Source organism: Rhodamnia argentea, chromosome 4 (genome assembly GCF_020921035.1).
Source record: "Rhodamnia argentea isolate NSW1041297 chromosome 4, ASM2092103v1, whole genome shotgun sequence".
Taxonomy (NCBI): Eukaryota; Viridiplantae; Streptophyta; class Magnoliopsida; order Myrtales; family Myrtaceae; genus Rhodamnia; species Rhodamnia argentea.
In genome coordinates this window covers 14,059,478-14,072,715 of record NC_063153.1, presented here as the reverse complement: position 1 = coordinate 14,072,715, position 13,238 = coordinate 14,059,478, and the positions used below count along the sequence as shown (strand labels likewise).

The 13,238-nt window shown below is 41.5% G+C and overlaps 2 protein-coding genes across 3 annotated transcripts in view; both read right to left on the bottom strand.

Moving 5' to 3' along the window:
• The window catches only part of LOC115756327 (BTB/POZ domain and ankyrin repeat-containing protein NPR1-like), a 32,967-nt gene extending 32,940 nt beyond the window's left edge, over positions 1–27 (bottom strand). For both annotated transcript variants that reach the window (XM_048277795.1, XM_048277796.1), the window contains exon 1: positions 7–27. The gene's annotated coding sequence lies outside the window, so the exon portion shown is untranslated. The remainder of the gene's footprint in view (positions 1–6) is intronic.
• Positions 28–3,279: 3,252 nt separating this feature from the next.
• On the bottom strand, positions 3,280–13,012 carry LOC115756353 (ATP-dependent RNA helicase dbp-5-like). Its single transcript, XM_048278039.1, has 19 exons — positions 12,652–13,012; positions 12,266–12,306; positions 12,056–12,154; positions 11,618–11,694; positions 10,883–10,928; positions 10,360–10,420; positions 10,209–10,262; positions 10,047–10,127; positions 9,839–9,878; positions 9,547–9,656; positions 9,092–9,202; positions 8,191–8,307; positions 8,021–8,104; positions 7,632–7,683; positions 6,190–6,291; positions 5,696–5,765; positions 5,450–5,556; positions 4,560–4,990; positions 3,280–4,087 (listed from the first exon to the last, which is right to left on the bottom strand). The coding sequence occupies exons 1-19, from the start codon at positions 12,931–12,933 to the stop codon at positions 3,452–3,454; spliced, it is 2,601 nt and encodes an 866-aa protein (XP_048133996.1). The 5' UTR covers positions 12,934–13,012; the 3' UTR covers positions 3,280–3,451.
• Positions 13,013–13,238: the final 226 nt, after the last annotated feature.

Below are 13,238 nucleotides of genomic sequence, written 5' to 3'. Positions count from 1 at the left end.
GTTTTGGAGAGAGAGAGAGAGAGAGAGGAAGGTTCTTCAAGAAACAGGTTCATAAATGCTTGGGGGGCTTTGTATCTTATCGTACCACAAGATCCACCGGTCCGACTGAAAAAATTACTCAATTGCTTATTGCTTTGCAGCACCAACTCGACAGTCGACATAACAACGTGACAGTCGATACATGATTTTTTTGAAAAAATAAAAAACTTCGATATAAAAATATCAGCGATTAATTTTTTCCTTTTTTTTTTTTTATAAAAATTTACATTTAATTTTTTTTCTAAACTAATTAAGTATATTAATTTTAGAGTGAGTGGGTAGTATTTATGTTTTAAACAAATTTATATTTCGACTCTTAATTTATTGAAAATGCTTAAAATTATTCCCCGCGCGTATCGAATGGTGTGTCGGAATATTGAATTCGCGTATAGCGGGCGTGTACGGAGCGTTAATCACGTGTCGGTACCATATTGAAAAGTATCAGATACGACACGTAAGCTTCCGGAGAATGTCGGTGCTACGTAAATTCATTGGTTAGGCACCCAAATTTTTTTTTAGTATTTAATTATTTCAAGCGACACGATCGATATCGAAGAAAATATGTTTCGAAATTATTCACTTTCCGCAAAACAAACGAGCTGGATGTAATCTATTTCCTCTTATTATGACGCCACGGCATGCCGCCGTGATCCGAGCGCACGCGCCGCAAAGTAAAAAGGAGTGCACGGTTCGGCCATCGTACCGGCGAACCCGTCGGCGCGTCAACGTATCAATTTTCCTCGAATTTCAGGCCCTTCTTTTTAACTCTTACGCCGCTCTCGACCAATGTGATCGGGCTCTTTCGCTCGTGACGGGGATAGGTTGCTTCCGCGTGCTTCCCCGACGGGAAGGAGAGTTGGGAAGCGAACCGGCGGAGCATGACATCCCTCGAACACGTACGTCACTGTACAAAGGAAGTTTCAATTTTCAAGATAACCGATCAGATCATACACAATCGTGGGGGAAAAAAGCAAGTCCTTGACAACGACTCGAAACCTGTTTGACTTTGCCGCAAGTTGCCCCCTTTTGTGTCCCTTAAGAGGTTCCCATTCAACCGAAAGATCCCAACACGCCTAAGTAAACTGCTCTTTCGTTGGACGAACTCAGCAAGAACATTCGGAACAACTTGGTAGCTTGGGAAAACCAATCGTTAAACCGATTGGTGATTCCGCCGATCGATGGATCGCGGTTTCAAATCCAGAAAGGAGGGTCAAGGTCGTTTTCAAGGTGTGAACTTTAGTTATCTGCAAGATGATTGGAGCTTCTGAAGCTCTTTCCCGCCCCCATTTCGTAGGCTCACGTGGGTTTTAGATGTCTTTCTAGAAGTTCCTTCCAGTAGGTTAAAAACACCCCCAAAAAAATAAAAAGAAATGCTTTCTTGACAGTACTATTTTTCCCGACAGTAGTGTTAAGGACGATACAATCTCAATCATAGATTCACACATCAATATCGCATGTTTTGCATAAATTACTCATCGATTGAAAAATCATGTGGTCAAAACAAAATTGACAATCTTGTTAGACTAGTAGCTCTCGAAAGAAAATGAAGAAAAGATTAAATTGTCCTCTTTTAGAACACAACAACATAGATGAAAGATACGTGCAACCGTCTTTTGTCTTTTTCTTATTATGGCTGGCTGTTGTAAGGTGTGTGCAGATGTCGTGCTCTAAGAAGAACATTGTAATCAAGGTCTAAGCATTCAAGCTACGCTGAAATGCACCCAACTACTAGAATACCAATGTAAGACATGACACGGCATGATCCCGTTGTCGGGCTGATGCGCCGAGACTGTGCGATAATTTGGAAAATGATAATGACATCCAACGTCGATAAAAACATCAAAATTTTGAGATAATAAGGTAAGAGTCCTTCCTTCAATGGTTAGACACTCTGCAATCTCAAGAAGCAAGAAATTAACATGTCTTAGCCACTCTTGACAAAGCTGCATTTAGATACCATCCTCATGATAAAATCATTCCCCCCTTAGGTTGGTTAAAAATAAATTGATAGTACTGTCAGGATAGCAGCTCCCTAAAAAAAATGAAGAGAAAGATTAAATTGTCCTCTTTTAGAAGACAACGACATGGATGAAAGATACGTGCAACCGTCTTTTGTCTTTTTCTTATTATTGCTGGTTGTTGTAAGATGTGCTCAGACATCGTGCTCTAAGAAGAACATTGTAATCAAGGTCTAAGCATTCGAGCTACACTGACATGCACCCAGCTAGTAGAATACCAATGTAAGACGTGACACGGTATGATCCCGTTGTCGAGCTGATGTGCCGAGACCGTGCGATAATTTGGAAAATGATAATGACATCCAACGTCGATAAAAACATCAAAATTTTGAGATAATAAGGTAAGAGTCCTTCCTTCAATGGTTAGACACTCTGCAATTCCTGGAAGCAAGAAATTAACATGTCTTAGCCACTCTTGACAAAGCTGCATATAGATACCATCCTCATGATAAAATCATTCCCCCACGCACCCCCACCCCCCCCCCACTAGGTTACAATCGTTATTGATTGAACAAAGGGCGGTCCTTGTCGTGAGAAGACAACATCATGCTAAGGGTTTGACCGGATCATGCAGACATCGACTCGACACCGACCAAGCCTTAAAGGTTTGCACCAACCCAAAGTACAAATAAAAGGCCGGTGTCAGGCACTGCGAAAGGCGATAACTTGCGGAAACTACTCAGCTTTAGTTTCCTTCAATGACAAGGAAAAAAGAACAGAACGTGCCCAAACGTCATCCTTCCTAACAGTCAAACTTGGCTGGCTGACCCTGGACGCAACGCAACTTCTCAGACGCTGGCTCGATGAAGTACAAGGACGGTACAAATGTCGCATCCCTGCCATTCCTGCTAGAGAAAGATGGAATGTGACAAAAAACACCAGCAACAAAACATGGAGTTGGGGGTTTCTTCCGTGGCCCTCCTAAACATGCTACAACATGAAGACCAGTAAAAGATCTCTTGCTTCAGCTTAATTACATGTTCATCCTCCTCTGTTTTGAAAGACCAGCAGGAATCGAGTCGGCGCAAAGCTCTACTCTGACGGTAGTCTGGCATTACAGATTCATATGAGCTTAAACATTTAACAAGGTCAAGAGGGACAGAGCGAAGCTGCCAAAAAGACCTTCATACCAAGTACAGCAGAATAAAAATTCGAGCATTGCATGAACACCAAAAGCATAGGCAGCATAAGTTTTGCAGCAAGCTCAAACGAAATACTCAGCTACTGCAAATGCAAGCTTTCATGACATATCACTCAAATATCAACTTACCAGTTTCAAAATTATGATGAAGTCTGTGCCTATAAGACGAGAAGTAAAACCAAAAGCATAGCACATTGAGTCACTCTTTCACAAGATGGGTCTCAAGCATCCTACCACTGAATGCAAAATCCTATTACAGGAGATCTGCAACATTTGCTGGAAGCTCCTCAATGACCACGTTGTAGAACCTCTGGATATCAGACAGCATCCTCTCATCATCCTTCGTAACAAAGTTGATGGCGACACCTTTCCTTCCAAACCTTCCACCACGCCCTATACGATGAAGATAGTTCTCGGGTTGTGTCGGCAGGTCATAATTAATAACAAGAGAGACTTGCTGAACGTCGATACCACGGGCCAAAAGATCTGTGGTGATTAGCACACGGGATGATCCCGAGCGAAATTCACGCATGATAATGTCTCTAGTATTCTGGTCCATATCTCCATGGGTGGCTGATACAGTGTGGTCTCGGCTCCTCATTTTGTCTGTGAGCCAGTCAACTTTGCGCCTGGTGTTTACAAAGATGACGCTTTGGGTAATAGCCAGAGTTTCATATAGATCACAAAGAGTCTCGAGCTTCCATTCCTCCTTATCGACATTGACATAAAACTGCTTGATACCTTCCAGAGTGAGCTCATCACGCTTCACAAGAATCCTAACAGGTTTGTTCATAAACTTCCTTGTAATCTCAAGAGCTTCAGGTGGCATTGTGGCAGAGAATACACCAACCTGAATTTTTGATGGAAGAAGCTGGAAAATGTCGTAGATCTGAAGAACAAGATACTAATTAGAATTCTCTCACATATGATCCAGAAAAGAAAAGTTTTTTACTAATGACTCGGTATTCAAAACCTCTGTGTCTATATCTTTATTTTTGTAAATCAAAGTTAAGCTTGGAAGAGGGAGCATGACCAAGAACAATATAATATTCCACCTTCCAATATGTCATTGTTTTTTACATAACAGGCACAGAGATTAAAAAGCTGACCAAGCCAACAGTCAAACATTTGAAATGCAAAAAGCACATCCAACCAAGTGAATATCACCCTGATGATTACAAATGAATTATATACTTCTTTGTATGGGAGTTCAACGAAAAAAATATAAAGATACTCAGGCAAAAGATTCAGTATTGTAGGCAAAAATGGTGAATAAGGAAGAAAGGGAAAGGACGGCAAGAGAAGGAGAAGGGGAAGAGGGGGGGGGTATAGCACCAGAATACTGCAGGTTCAAAATGCACCTGATCCTTGAAACCACGTGAAAGCATTTCATCTGCCTCATCTAACACAAACATCTTGATGTGTTCAGGACGAAGGGACTGTCTTCGGAGCATGTCAAATACACGTCCAGGAGTACCAACTACAACATGAACCCCACTAGAAAGGATTCGTTGGTCTTCACGAACACTGGTTCCACCAACACAAGCATGTACTTTGACACCAAGATAGTCTCCAAGAGCTCGCATGACCTTCTCAATCTGCTGTGCAAGTTCCCTAGTGGGAGCCAGAACCAAAGCCTGGCACTCCACCAAACCGTAATCAAGTTGTTGCAAAATGCCAGAGCAGAAAGTGGCTGTCTTTCCAGTTCCTGATTGAGCCTGTTGAATAACATCTAAACCTTTGCAGAATGGCACAATTCCCCTCTGCTGAATTGCTGAGGGTTTCTCAAAACCTGCAAGGAAAATAAATGAAAATATGTCAGCATTCCTCTAACAATTATGTGGAACTTGTCGCTGGAAAGATACCGTTGATATAGGTTTTAGTTTGAGGCTGGAAAATGATTTCTCTTGCTTTTTTAATGCAACTTTTTTTCTCCTTTGTATCTCAATCTGTGCATTGCCTATGTACAACTACTGCAACTTGCCATTTAATAATTGCTACTTCTCCCACAGAAAAACTTGATTGCTCAAGGAGCATGAATCCCGCTTTCTATGTCATAAAACTCTTCTTCTCACTTCCAAAAAAGAAATGCACGTGTCAACATGACACCCCAAGAAGGTGAAGATCTTAGCTTTAAGTCTCCTATAGTGTTCAGTTGACACTTTCTACACAGTAGAACATGTTGCTGATGTGTTGTCAAGGAGAATAGTTATGTTGTAAAAAGAAAAACGGAGTCAAAAGTCATAAATACCATATGCGTAAATGCCCCTCAGGAGATTCTCTTGCAAGCCCATAGCATCAAAACTCTCATACACCTCATCATAAGATGTAAAGAAATCCTCCCCATCGGCCGAAAGTCTGTAGGCATGATTTGTGAAGTACATAAGTTATGTTAATTTAATAAAGAAGGGTTTCAAAACGAATAATTGGAATATTTTCTCCGCATGATAAATGCATATTCTAAGCGACTCTGAACTATGAAGGTAGTATTCCTTACAGCTCACTCATCTTAGCATCATACTGACGAGAGTCGAACGCCGACCCTTCTGAGACAACTCCTGCCATTGCTGCAAAATACAAAAGAAGTGTAATTAAGAGAAAACATAGCGATCGTAAACACAAAGCAAACATAAAACGACCAGGAGTTGGCAGGAACTCCAGGGAATCACAGCAGCAGGAGAAATTCTTCACAAAAAAGCAGCCAAAGCTCAAAACTTGACCGCCCAGAAATCAACTAAAATTCATCCCAAAATAGACCCGGAAAAAAAAAAAAAAAAAACCCCATCCGAATCCCCAATAAATCTAAGCACGTCCACCAACCTAAAAGCTGAAGCCGCCAAAAAAGCAATCGACAGCCACAGGAAGCTCAAGAAACACGCGGATCAACGACGGTGCGAGCCAGAGTCGCAGACCACAGACCCGCAACCTTCGGACCTAACACACCGGAAAACCGTCGCAGGGGCGGATCAAACAAGGGGACGAGAGACAAACCTGATGCCGACGGGGCTGCTTCGACGGACGAAGAGAAGCGGGATCGGCCGATCGATCGAGACAGGAAGGCGACCGGAGAAGCTTCGGCGATCGGGCGGGGAGCTTCTCAGATCTGAAGCGAGATGCTAAGTCGTGAGGAGAGAGAGAGAGAGAGAGATAACAAACGCGATTAGGGGACGACGGAGAGAGAGCGAGTGGAGTGTGTGTGAGAGAGAGAGAGAGAGAGAGAGAGAGAAAGCAAGAGGGAGGGATTGAGAGAGATTAGACGTAATTCTTTTTCTCCATTTCCATTTCCATTTTTCTTTCTCCTTTTTTCCAATCAGGCGAAGAGGAAAGTATGGCGGCGTGCGATCGCGTCTCGTTTCTCCCTTCCTTTTTCTTTTTTAATAAAATTTTTTTATTTTCCCTTTTGTCCCTCCCTTTTTTCCCCCCCACGGGTTGGAGTGGGCCCGCTCCAAGTCAAATGATTGAGCCCACCAAGCTGAAAGCCCACCAACTTCAGAAGCCCAGAAATTTTTACAACTCCACCTGTGTGTATTATGTACAGAGAAAGACAGAGAGAGGATCTTTTTCATATAAACAATGGCATTTCGCGGCATATGCAAGTAGAATCTTAAGTGCACAAACATTACATTTCGAACTCTCAAAGTGAAAATGAAATCGATGGCCGAACATCGAGTACCGAGCGATATTAAAAACTCATTCTCAAATATGGAACGGTGAACAGTATGTCATAAGTTTTCAGACATTTGGTAATGTAAGAATAGGCATGATTTTGATTCCCACTCAAACCGCCTATTCTATTGAAGGAATTCAAGTTGCTCCTTCCTTACTTAGCCGATTAAGTGATTTAGGGCCGGCCTGTATGGTAATACTAAAAAAAAAAAATGTTTCTGTTCCCAAAGTGTTCCCAGAATAATTTGGGAACGCAAATGCATATGGCAAAAAATTGTTCCAAAAATATTTCGAAAAACAAAAACACTTTTGGAGCAAAAATGAGAAACAAAAAAAATACTTGTTTCTAAGTTTTGAAACATTTTTTTGAAATAACTCGAGGGAGTACTTGTGCAAGCCACCACCGCCCATCATTGTCGACGAGGAGTTGAAGTTGCCGCCGCCGCCCGTCGCAGGTCGCCGACCGCCACCGGTCCGCCGCCCATCCGCCGCTTGCGGGTCGCCGTTGTCCGCCGCTACCGGCCGCCACCGATAGCCACCCACGGCCGTCCGCTGCCGCCACCGCCGGCGGTTGTAAATCCTTTTGGTGAAAAAAAGTATCTTTTTTTTTGTAATTGCCAAACACGTTTCTATTCTCGAAAATCGTAACCGGGAATAGAAACACAAAAAAATATTTCTATTCCAAATATGTTCCCAGGAACGTAAACGTTACCATTCGATCCCTTATTCTCACTAAATTTTGATCTTTTGAGTTACGACTGACTTACCACCTTGACGAGTGCTCAAATTACTAAATCCCGAATATATAAATTTCCGCACCTATTTTAGTCATCAAACACATCCGTACAACTTAAAAGGAGATGGACCTTCACTACCTAACTAGTGTCCAAGAGCAGTCTACGGTAATATACATTTCATTGCATAACCGGGTAGAAGCAAGCACCCTCTCCTTCAAAACTTGGTGAGCGAAAAGAGCAGCCCACAAATAGACAACCTCAAATTCTGACAAAAGTCAGGTTAATGTCGAACCAAATAAGGTTAAAAGTAATGTTTTGAAGCACAAGGGAAAAGCACAAGATCTTTGAAGCAACCATATTTCCTCGAAGGGGGCGGGCTTAGTCCATGTCAACCGATGCATGCATTTCTTCGTTCATACGCATTTGCAGCGAAATGTGCAAAGGTGGCTTCCGAACTGGGAAATCACGTCAACTAAGCCTCCATAACCCCCGACTGCGGTTACCTGAACATATTATGTTAAATGTCAGATTTTGTGAGTTTTTACGGGAGAAGCAATCAGATGGTGAGGGATCCTTAAGAGGAACTTACACCAGATTGATGCAAAGAAACCGAAAACACTGACTGAGGCGCACAATGTATCTGAGAAAGAACCGCCCCATTCATGTCTAAACGACTGATCAAAGGTTCAGCTCCAACCTCTAATATCTGCAATTGGGAACAATTATGTCAGCGCAATTAGGCAGGCAACTGCCATAAGAAAGACCGCATAAGACAGAGACGGGAAAAAAAATTTCAACAGGCGGGTTGTGCTTCTCTCTACAGTAAGGTAGAGTACCCAGCTATAACTATAACATTTTACAGAGATACGAGAAAGATCCATAACAATTAAATCAGGGATGATTCTCCGAACTACCGATGTACATAGAAAGTTACAGCCAGAAAAATGGAATTCACCGATATGATACTAGCAACACATATGAAATCACCTGTAAAATATTACCAATTAAAGAAAAAGCATCCGTGATTTCAGCTCACTATGGTGTAGGATTTTCGTGAAATTAGACGTCAGAAACTAAGCATTCATAGAAACAAGTTTGTGGTGCTGTAGATATTACTGTGTACTCATCCAAACGAATAGTCACCTTCTTGAGAAATTCTAATAATTTCATGTGTTTGATTACGTTTTTTTGTCAGAAAATTGAACCCATTGAAATCCAATTGTGCAGTGAATTTTTTCAGATGGTTGCTTAAGTAATTTCAGGGTAGCAAGGTCAGGCAAGAGACTGAAGCAAGCCCAACTGTGACAATGGTTTTCCTTTCGGATAGGATGCTTGAGTAAACCCAGGATAACAAAGTCAGGCAAAGGACCGAGGCATTGAGGAAGACCAAACCTCATAATGCAGGCTTGGAAATCAAGTTCATATAATGAGAAAGATGTCCATACAACTGTACAGAAGAAATTCTGGAAATAAAATTACAAAGGACTTACCTGATTATCATCAAATAAGACATCCTGCGCAGGAGCACTGGTTGAGATTTTTGCTATGCAATCAGAAGCAGATATACTCCAGATAGATAAATCCCGACCCCGACCACAGACCTGCATGAAAATAAAAAAGATTAGAGGGGCATGACATCAATATATGAAAATGCTACATGCCAAACACAAATTCATCACACCACTATTAAACCTTGAGAATTTGACTGAGCCAAAGGTCAACCTCATGAAATGACCAGACAAGTACAAATAGGATCATATACATAAATCAATCTGACATAAGTAACATGATAAAGTATCATCAGAAGTTCCAAAATTAATAATAGCCAGTAGGAAGTAAGATAAGTGAAAAACCTCCACAGATTGTTATGTTTGATTGGAACAACCATCCCCAAATATGAAGGCATTTAGAGCAACTAAGAATACTTGCTAATATGAATGCTTACCAACCAACTCTCACTTGCATCGAGAGCAAGGCAACTAACACTTGAGAAGAAACCTTTCTTATGGCCTTTGTCTGGATCAACTACTTGGACGCACTTACCACTTCTGCAATCTAGCAGAAAAACCATAAGTTAGACCTGACAAGAAGAAAAGAAAAAGAAGACAATTGACCACAGGTAACCCCATAGAGTGCAGTAACCCAAAAAAAAACAAAAAACAAAAAACAAAAATGCCAAACAGGAGCATGGCAACACAATATAGAAAATGTAAAGAGAGGGGGCGAGTGGTTCATACCCCATATTCTTGCCGTCCCGTCCTCCGAACCTGTTATAATCTGCCACAGAAGATACCTTTAGAATGCAACCAATTATTCAGGATAGGAGATTCACCGAACTTTGCATAACTAGACCACATAACAACCCTACCAGCAAAAAAAGGGAGGAGAGGAGGAAGCAGATTGCAACACATATGAAGAGCATCAAATGAACAAACATATACCAACCTGACTCGAAGAATTCCGAGCAACTATACAGTGCAGGTAGTCAGAATGCCCTTTGAAAACCATTTTTATTTTACCACACTCCTGAGAAATTCCAATGAAAATAGACATAAAATTTGCGACAGAAATACAAAGCCAGTAATTATACACCTAAAATATGCATACCACGTCCCAACAATATGCACAAGAATCACCGGCTGCAGCATAAATGGATCCCCGCTATTCAAACAAGAGGTAGAAACATCAGTAGAGGGAAACATGAGGAACAAATTTCAGCACACACGTCCATATGGTGTGAAGATAAATAATCTCACACCTTAACATCAACAGCCAGGGCATTGTTCTCAGGGATTGGTGAAAGGGCACCCCAAGGACCTCTACAAGGCAGAAACGATGCCAAAAGAAATCAGAGAAGGTGGAAGGCTATTTGATCTGTTAGAATGACAAATATATTTCACAAAGAATTAAAAGTCATATCGTAGCAGTTGAAGGGATAAGTATGCTTAACAATTTTGGACTTTTTTTTTTCACATTTGTAAATTAGTGAATCCGATGGGGAACCAAGAGATGTCCACAGTGTTTCGAGAAGTGAAGTTCCACTTAAATGGCTATCTGATTGATCATACCAAGTTGATTTGGCATCAGAGAAGATTTCTCCCTAATAACTATACAATAGATATCTATGTTGGAGTGAGACTGGACGATATAATGACACTGTGCCTAAAAGTGTGTTCTCACCAATTTCAATTATCTTTAAGGTAAAATTGTATTTTGGCACCCTAATAACCCATTTTCACAACATATGGTTATAGAAAATAAATCAAGTAAGAAGTACGCACCGACTTTGAGGATTTACCAAATCAAGTACTGGATTTGCACTGTTTCCTGTGACATGCAAAATAATAGTGTTTACATCATTGAGTATTCTTAACCCTTAACTAGTAGTCATTTGTTGAATTGCCGAATCATCTTACGGGACAGAGATATCCATCGTGAGACGGATAAGACGGCATACCAAAAAAATGCCAAAAATTACCAATAATGCTGGGAAAAAGGCACTTTTGCAGTGACCTAACGAGGCAAGACATCAGGCAAAAGGTACAAATTACTATGGAATACCGGCTAACAGGGTAAAACTTCCGCAAAAGGACTAAAGAAGATGTGGAGATACTCGCCGTATTACATGGCTATTTTCCTTGAAACAAAGCAACAAGGAAGTCACAAAAAAGCGGCAAGTAGGAAACCTATTCTAGACAACTGAAATTAAGCTTCCTTGTTCAGTTTGGTTCAAATTTTTCTTATTTTTCCTTCCATTTCGAAGTACATTGCAGAGGATATCTTAAATGAAGCAAACTTCCCCACTAAGATGCTTACTAGTAACATTGAAACAAAGAGCATAATCCTATATTTCGACTGATAAAGAATATCAACCTCAACAAAAGTGCCATTGCCACCCAACTGAGAAAAGTAAAGTGGTCAAATTTCCAAAAACAAAAAATGAGATAGCCAAATGATCAGGCTCCTTCAGTTGCAGGTTAACCTTGGTGAAGCAAAAGAAGTCACACAACTACTACCTTGTGAATGGTGACGCGCCTCTGAGCTCATAAAGTCTCTCCACATCCACCCCCGAATCCGCCCATCATCACCACAACTACATGATTACATAATATCATCAGCTTCTTTCTTTAAGGAACTAAGAATGCTACTCAAGTATAATGCAAGGAGTTTTTATCCTTAGAAAATGAAAAGACTAGCCCTGTTAAAACAAGACAAACCTGTTCGTGATGCTAAAAATCTACTGCCTAAAGAATACCCACATCTACATTTCTTCCTGTAGTCACATTGCCTTAACCTTGCTTATAACATCCATCGAAGATTGGAGTTACCATGGCCACGAATGTAGTGTAGGCAAAATGGAAAAAATCACAGTATCTATAAGCTTCTTCAAGAATGAAGAGAAGCGAGAAGATCAAGTTTAAAAAAAAAAACGAGAAGGATTAGATGGTGTGTACCTCAGTAGAAGAGAATCTTCACCATCACCATAGAATTTGACATCATAGGCAGGTCCATCATGCCCTTGAAGGAAACAAGCAGGTTCAGCCTCTAACACACTATGCAGTTTAACCACCGCCACAGATCATAAAGGAGCCTAGTCAGTTCACCTTCTCATTCGAAACTACTCGTAAATCGGTACCAAACCACTAGTAATCACGCATACTCACTCTTGAGTCTTCGTGTCGGCAAAACGCAATGACTGCAGTCTCTGAAGTACACATAAATAAATTTACTTTTCGTTATTCAAAGCACGTGCGATGAATGTACAGAACAAGAATAGCAATCGATAATTGAAAAACCGCAAAGACCTCGAGACTTCAACAGCTCGATTGCGACAAAGAAAATTCAAAACTTGGCCAGCATTTTCCATTAAAGGAGCAGAGCAGAGCAGACTACAGTTCCGAACATGCAATAATAGACCATTTCCGAACGCAATTGTAAATCCCAAGCGAACATTAAGAATCTCAGAAAGCAAACTTCCCAATCAAACATCATACGCACGTGATATTCTTGAAAACGCTATCATGCGAAACCGAACGTAGAAGCAACCCACGACCCTCGTGGATTTTGGCCCAAAATCATGCGAAAGCCACGGAGAGAGCTCGATGAGGACTCGATGCCCCGGGCACGAAGGACTTACGCGATTGGATAAGCAGGAAGAGATGGAGTAGGAGGCGACGGAGCCGTCGCTGGAGGCGACGACGACGGCGTCGGGGTTAGGGTTCGGGGAGGGGGGGAAGGCGGTGCGGAACACGGTTCGGGTCTGGACTTCCCTCTCCTTCAAGATGCTCTCTCTGTAGGCGTCCTCGTCCCAGGCCGTCGCGTCGCCGCGCATCGTCGGCTTCCAGTCCAGATTGTCGAATCCCGGGAAGCTGACTTTTTGAGCTTGTGCGGAGTGTTGACCACCGTTGAGCCCTTGGAGCTCCAGTGCTTCGATGTGGAGGGAGACAACAACAAACAGTTCCTTTTTACTAAAGTGGTGATTTCTTTGTTTTGGTCCTCAATCATAAGTTTCAGATAACCTATCTCTATGTTTTAACTTTGATATAGATGTTAATTTAATACTTTTATAATTTTCTTAATCACGGGGTCTCGCGCTAAAAGCTTAAGTTGTAGATGAAAGATAATCGCAAAGTCTTT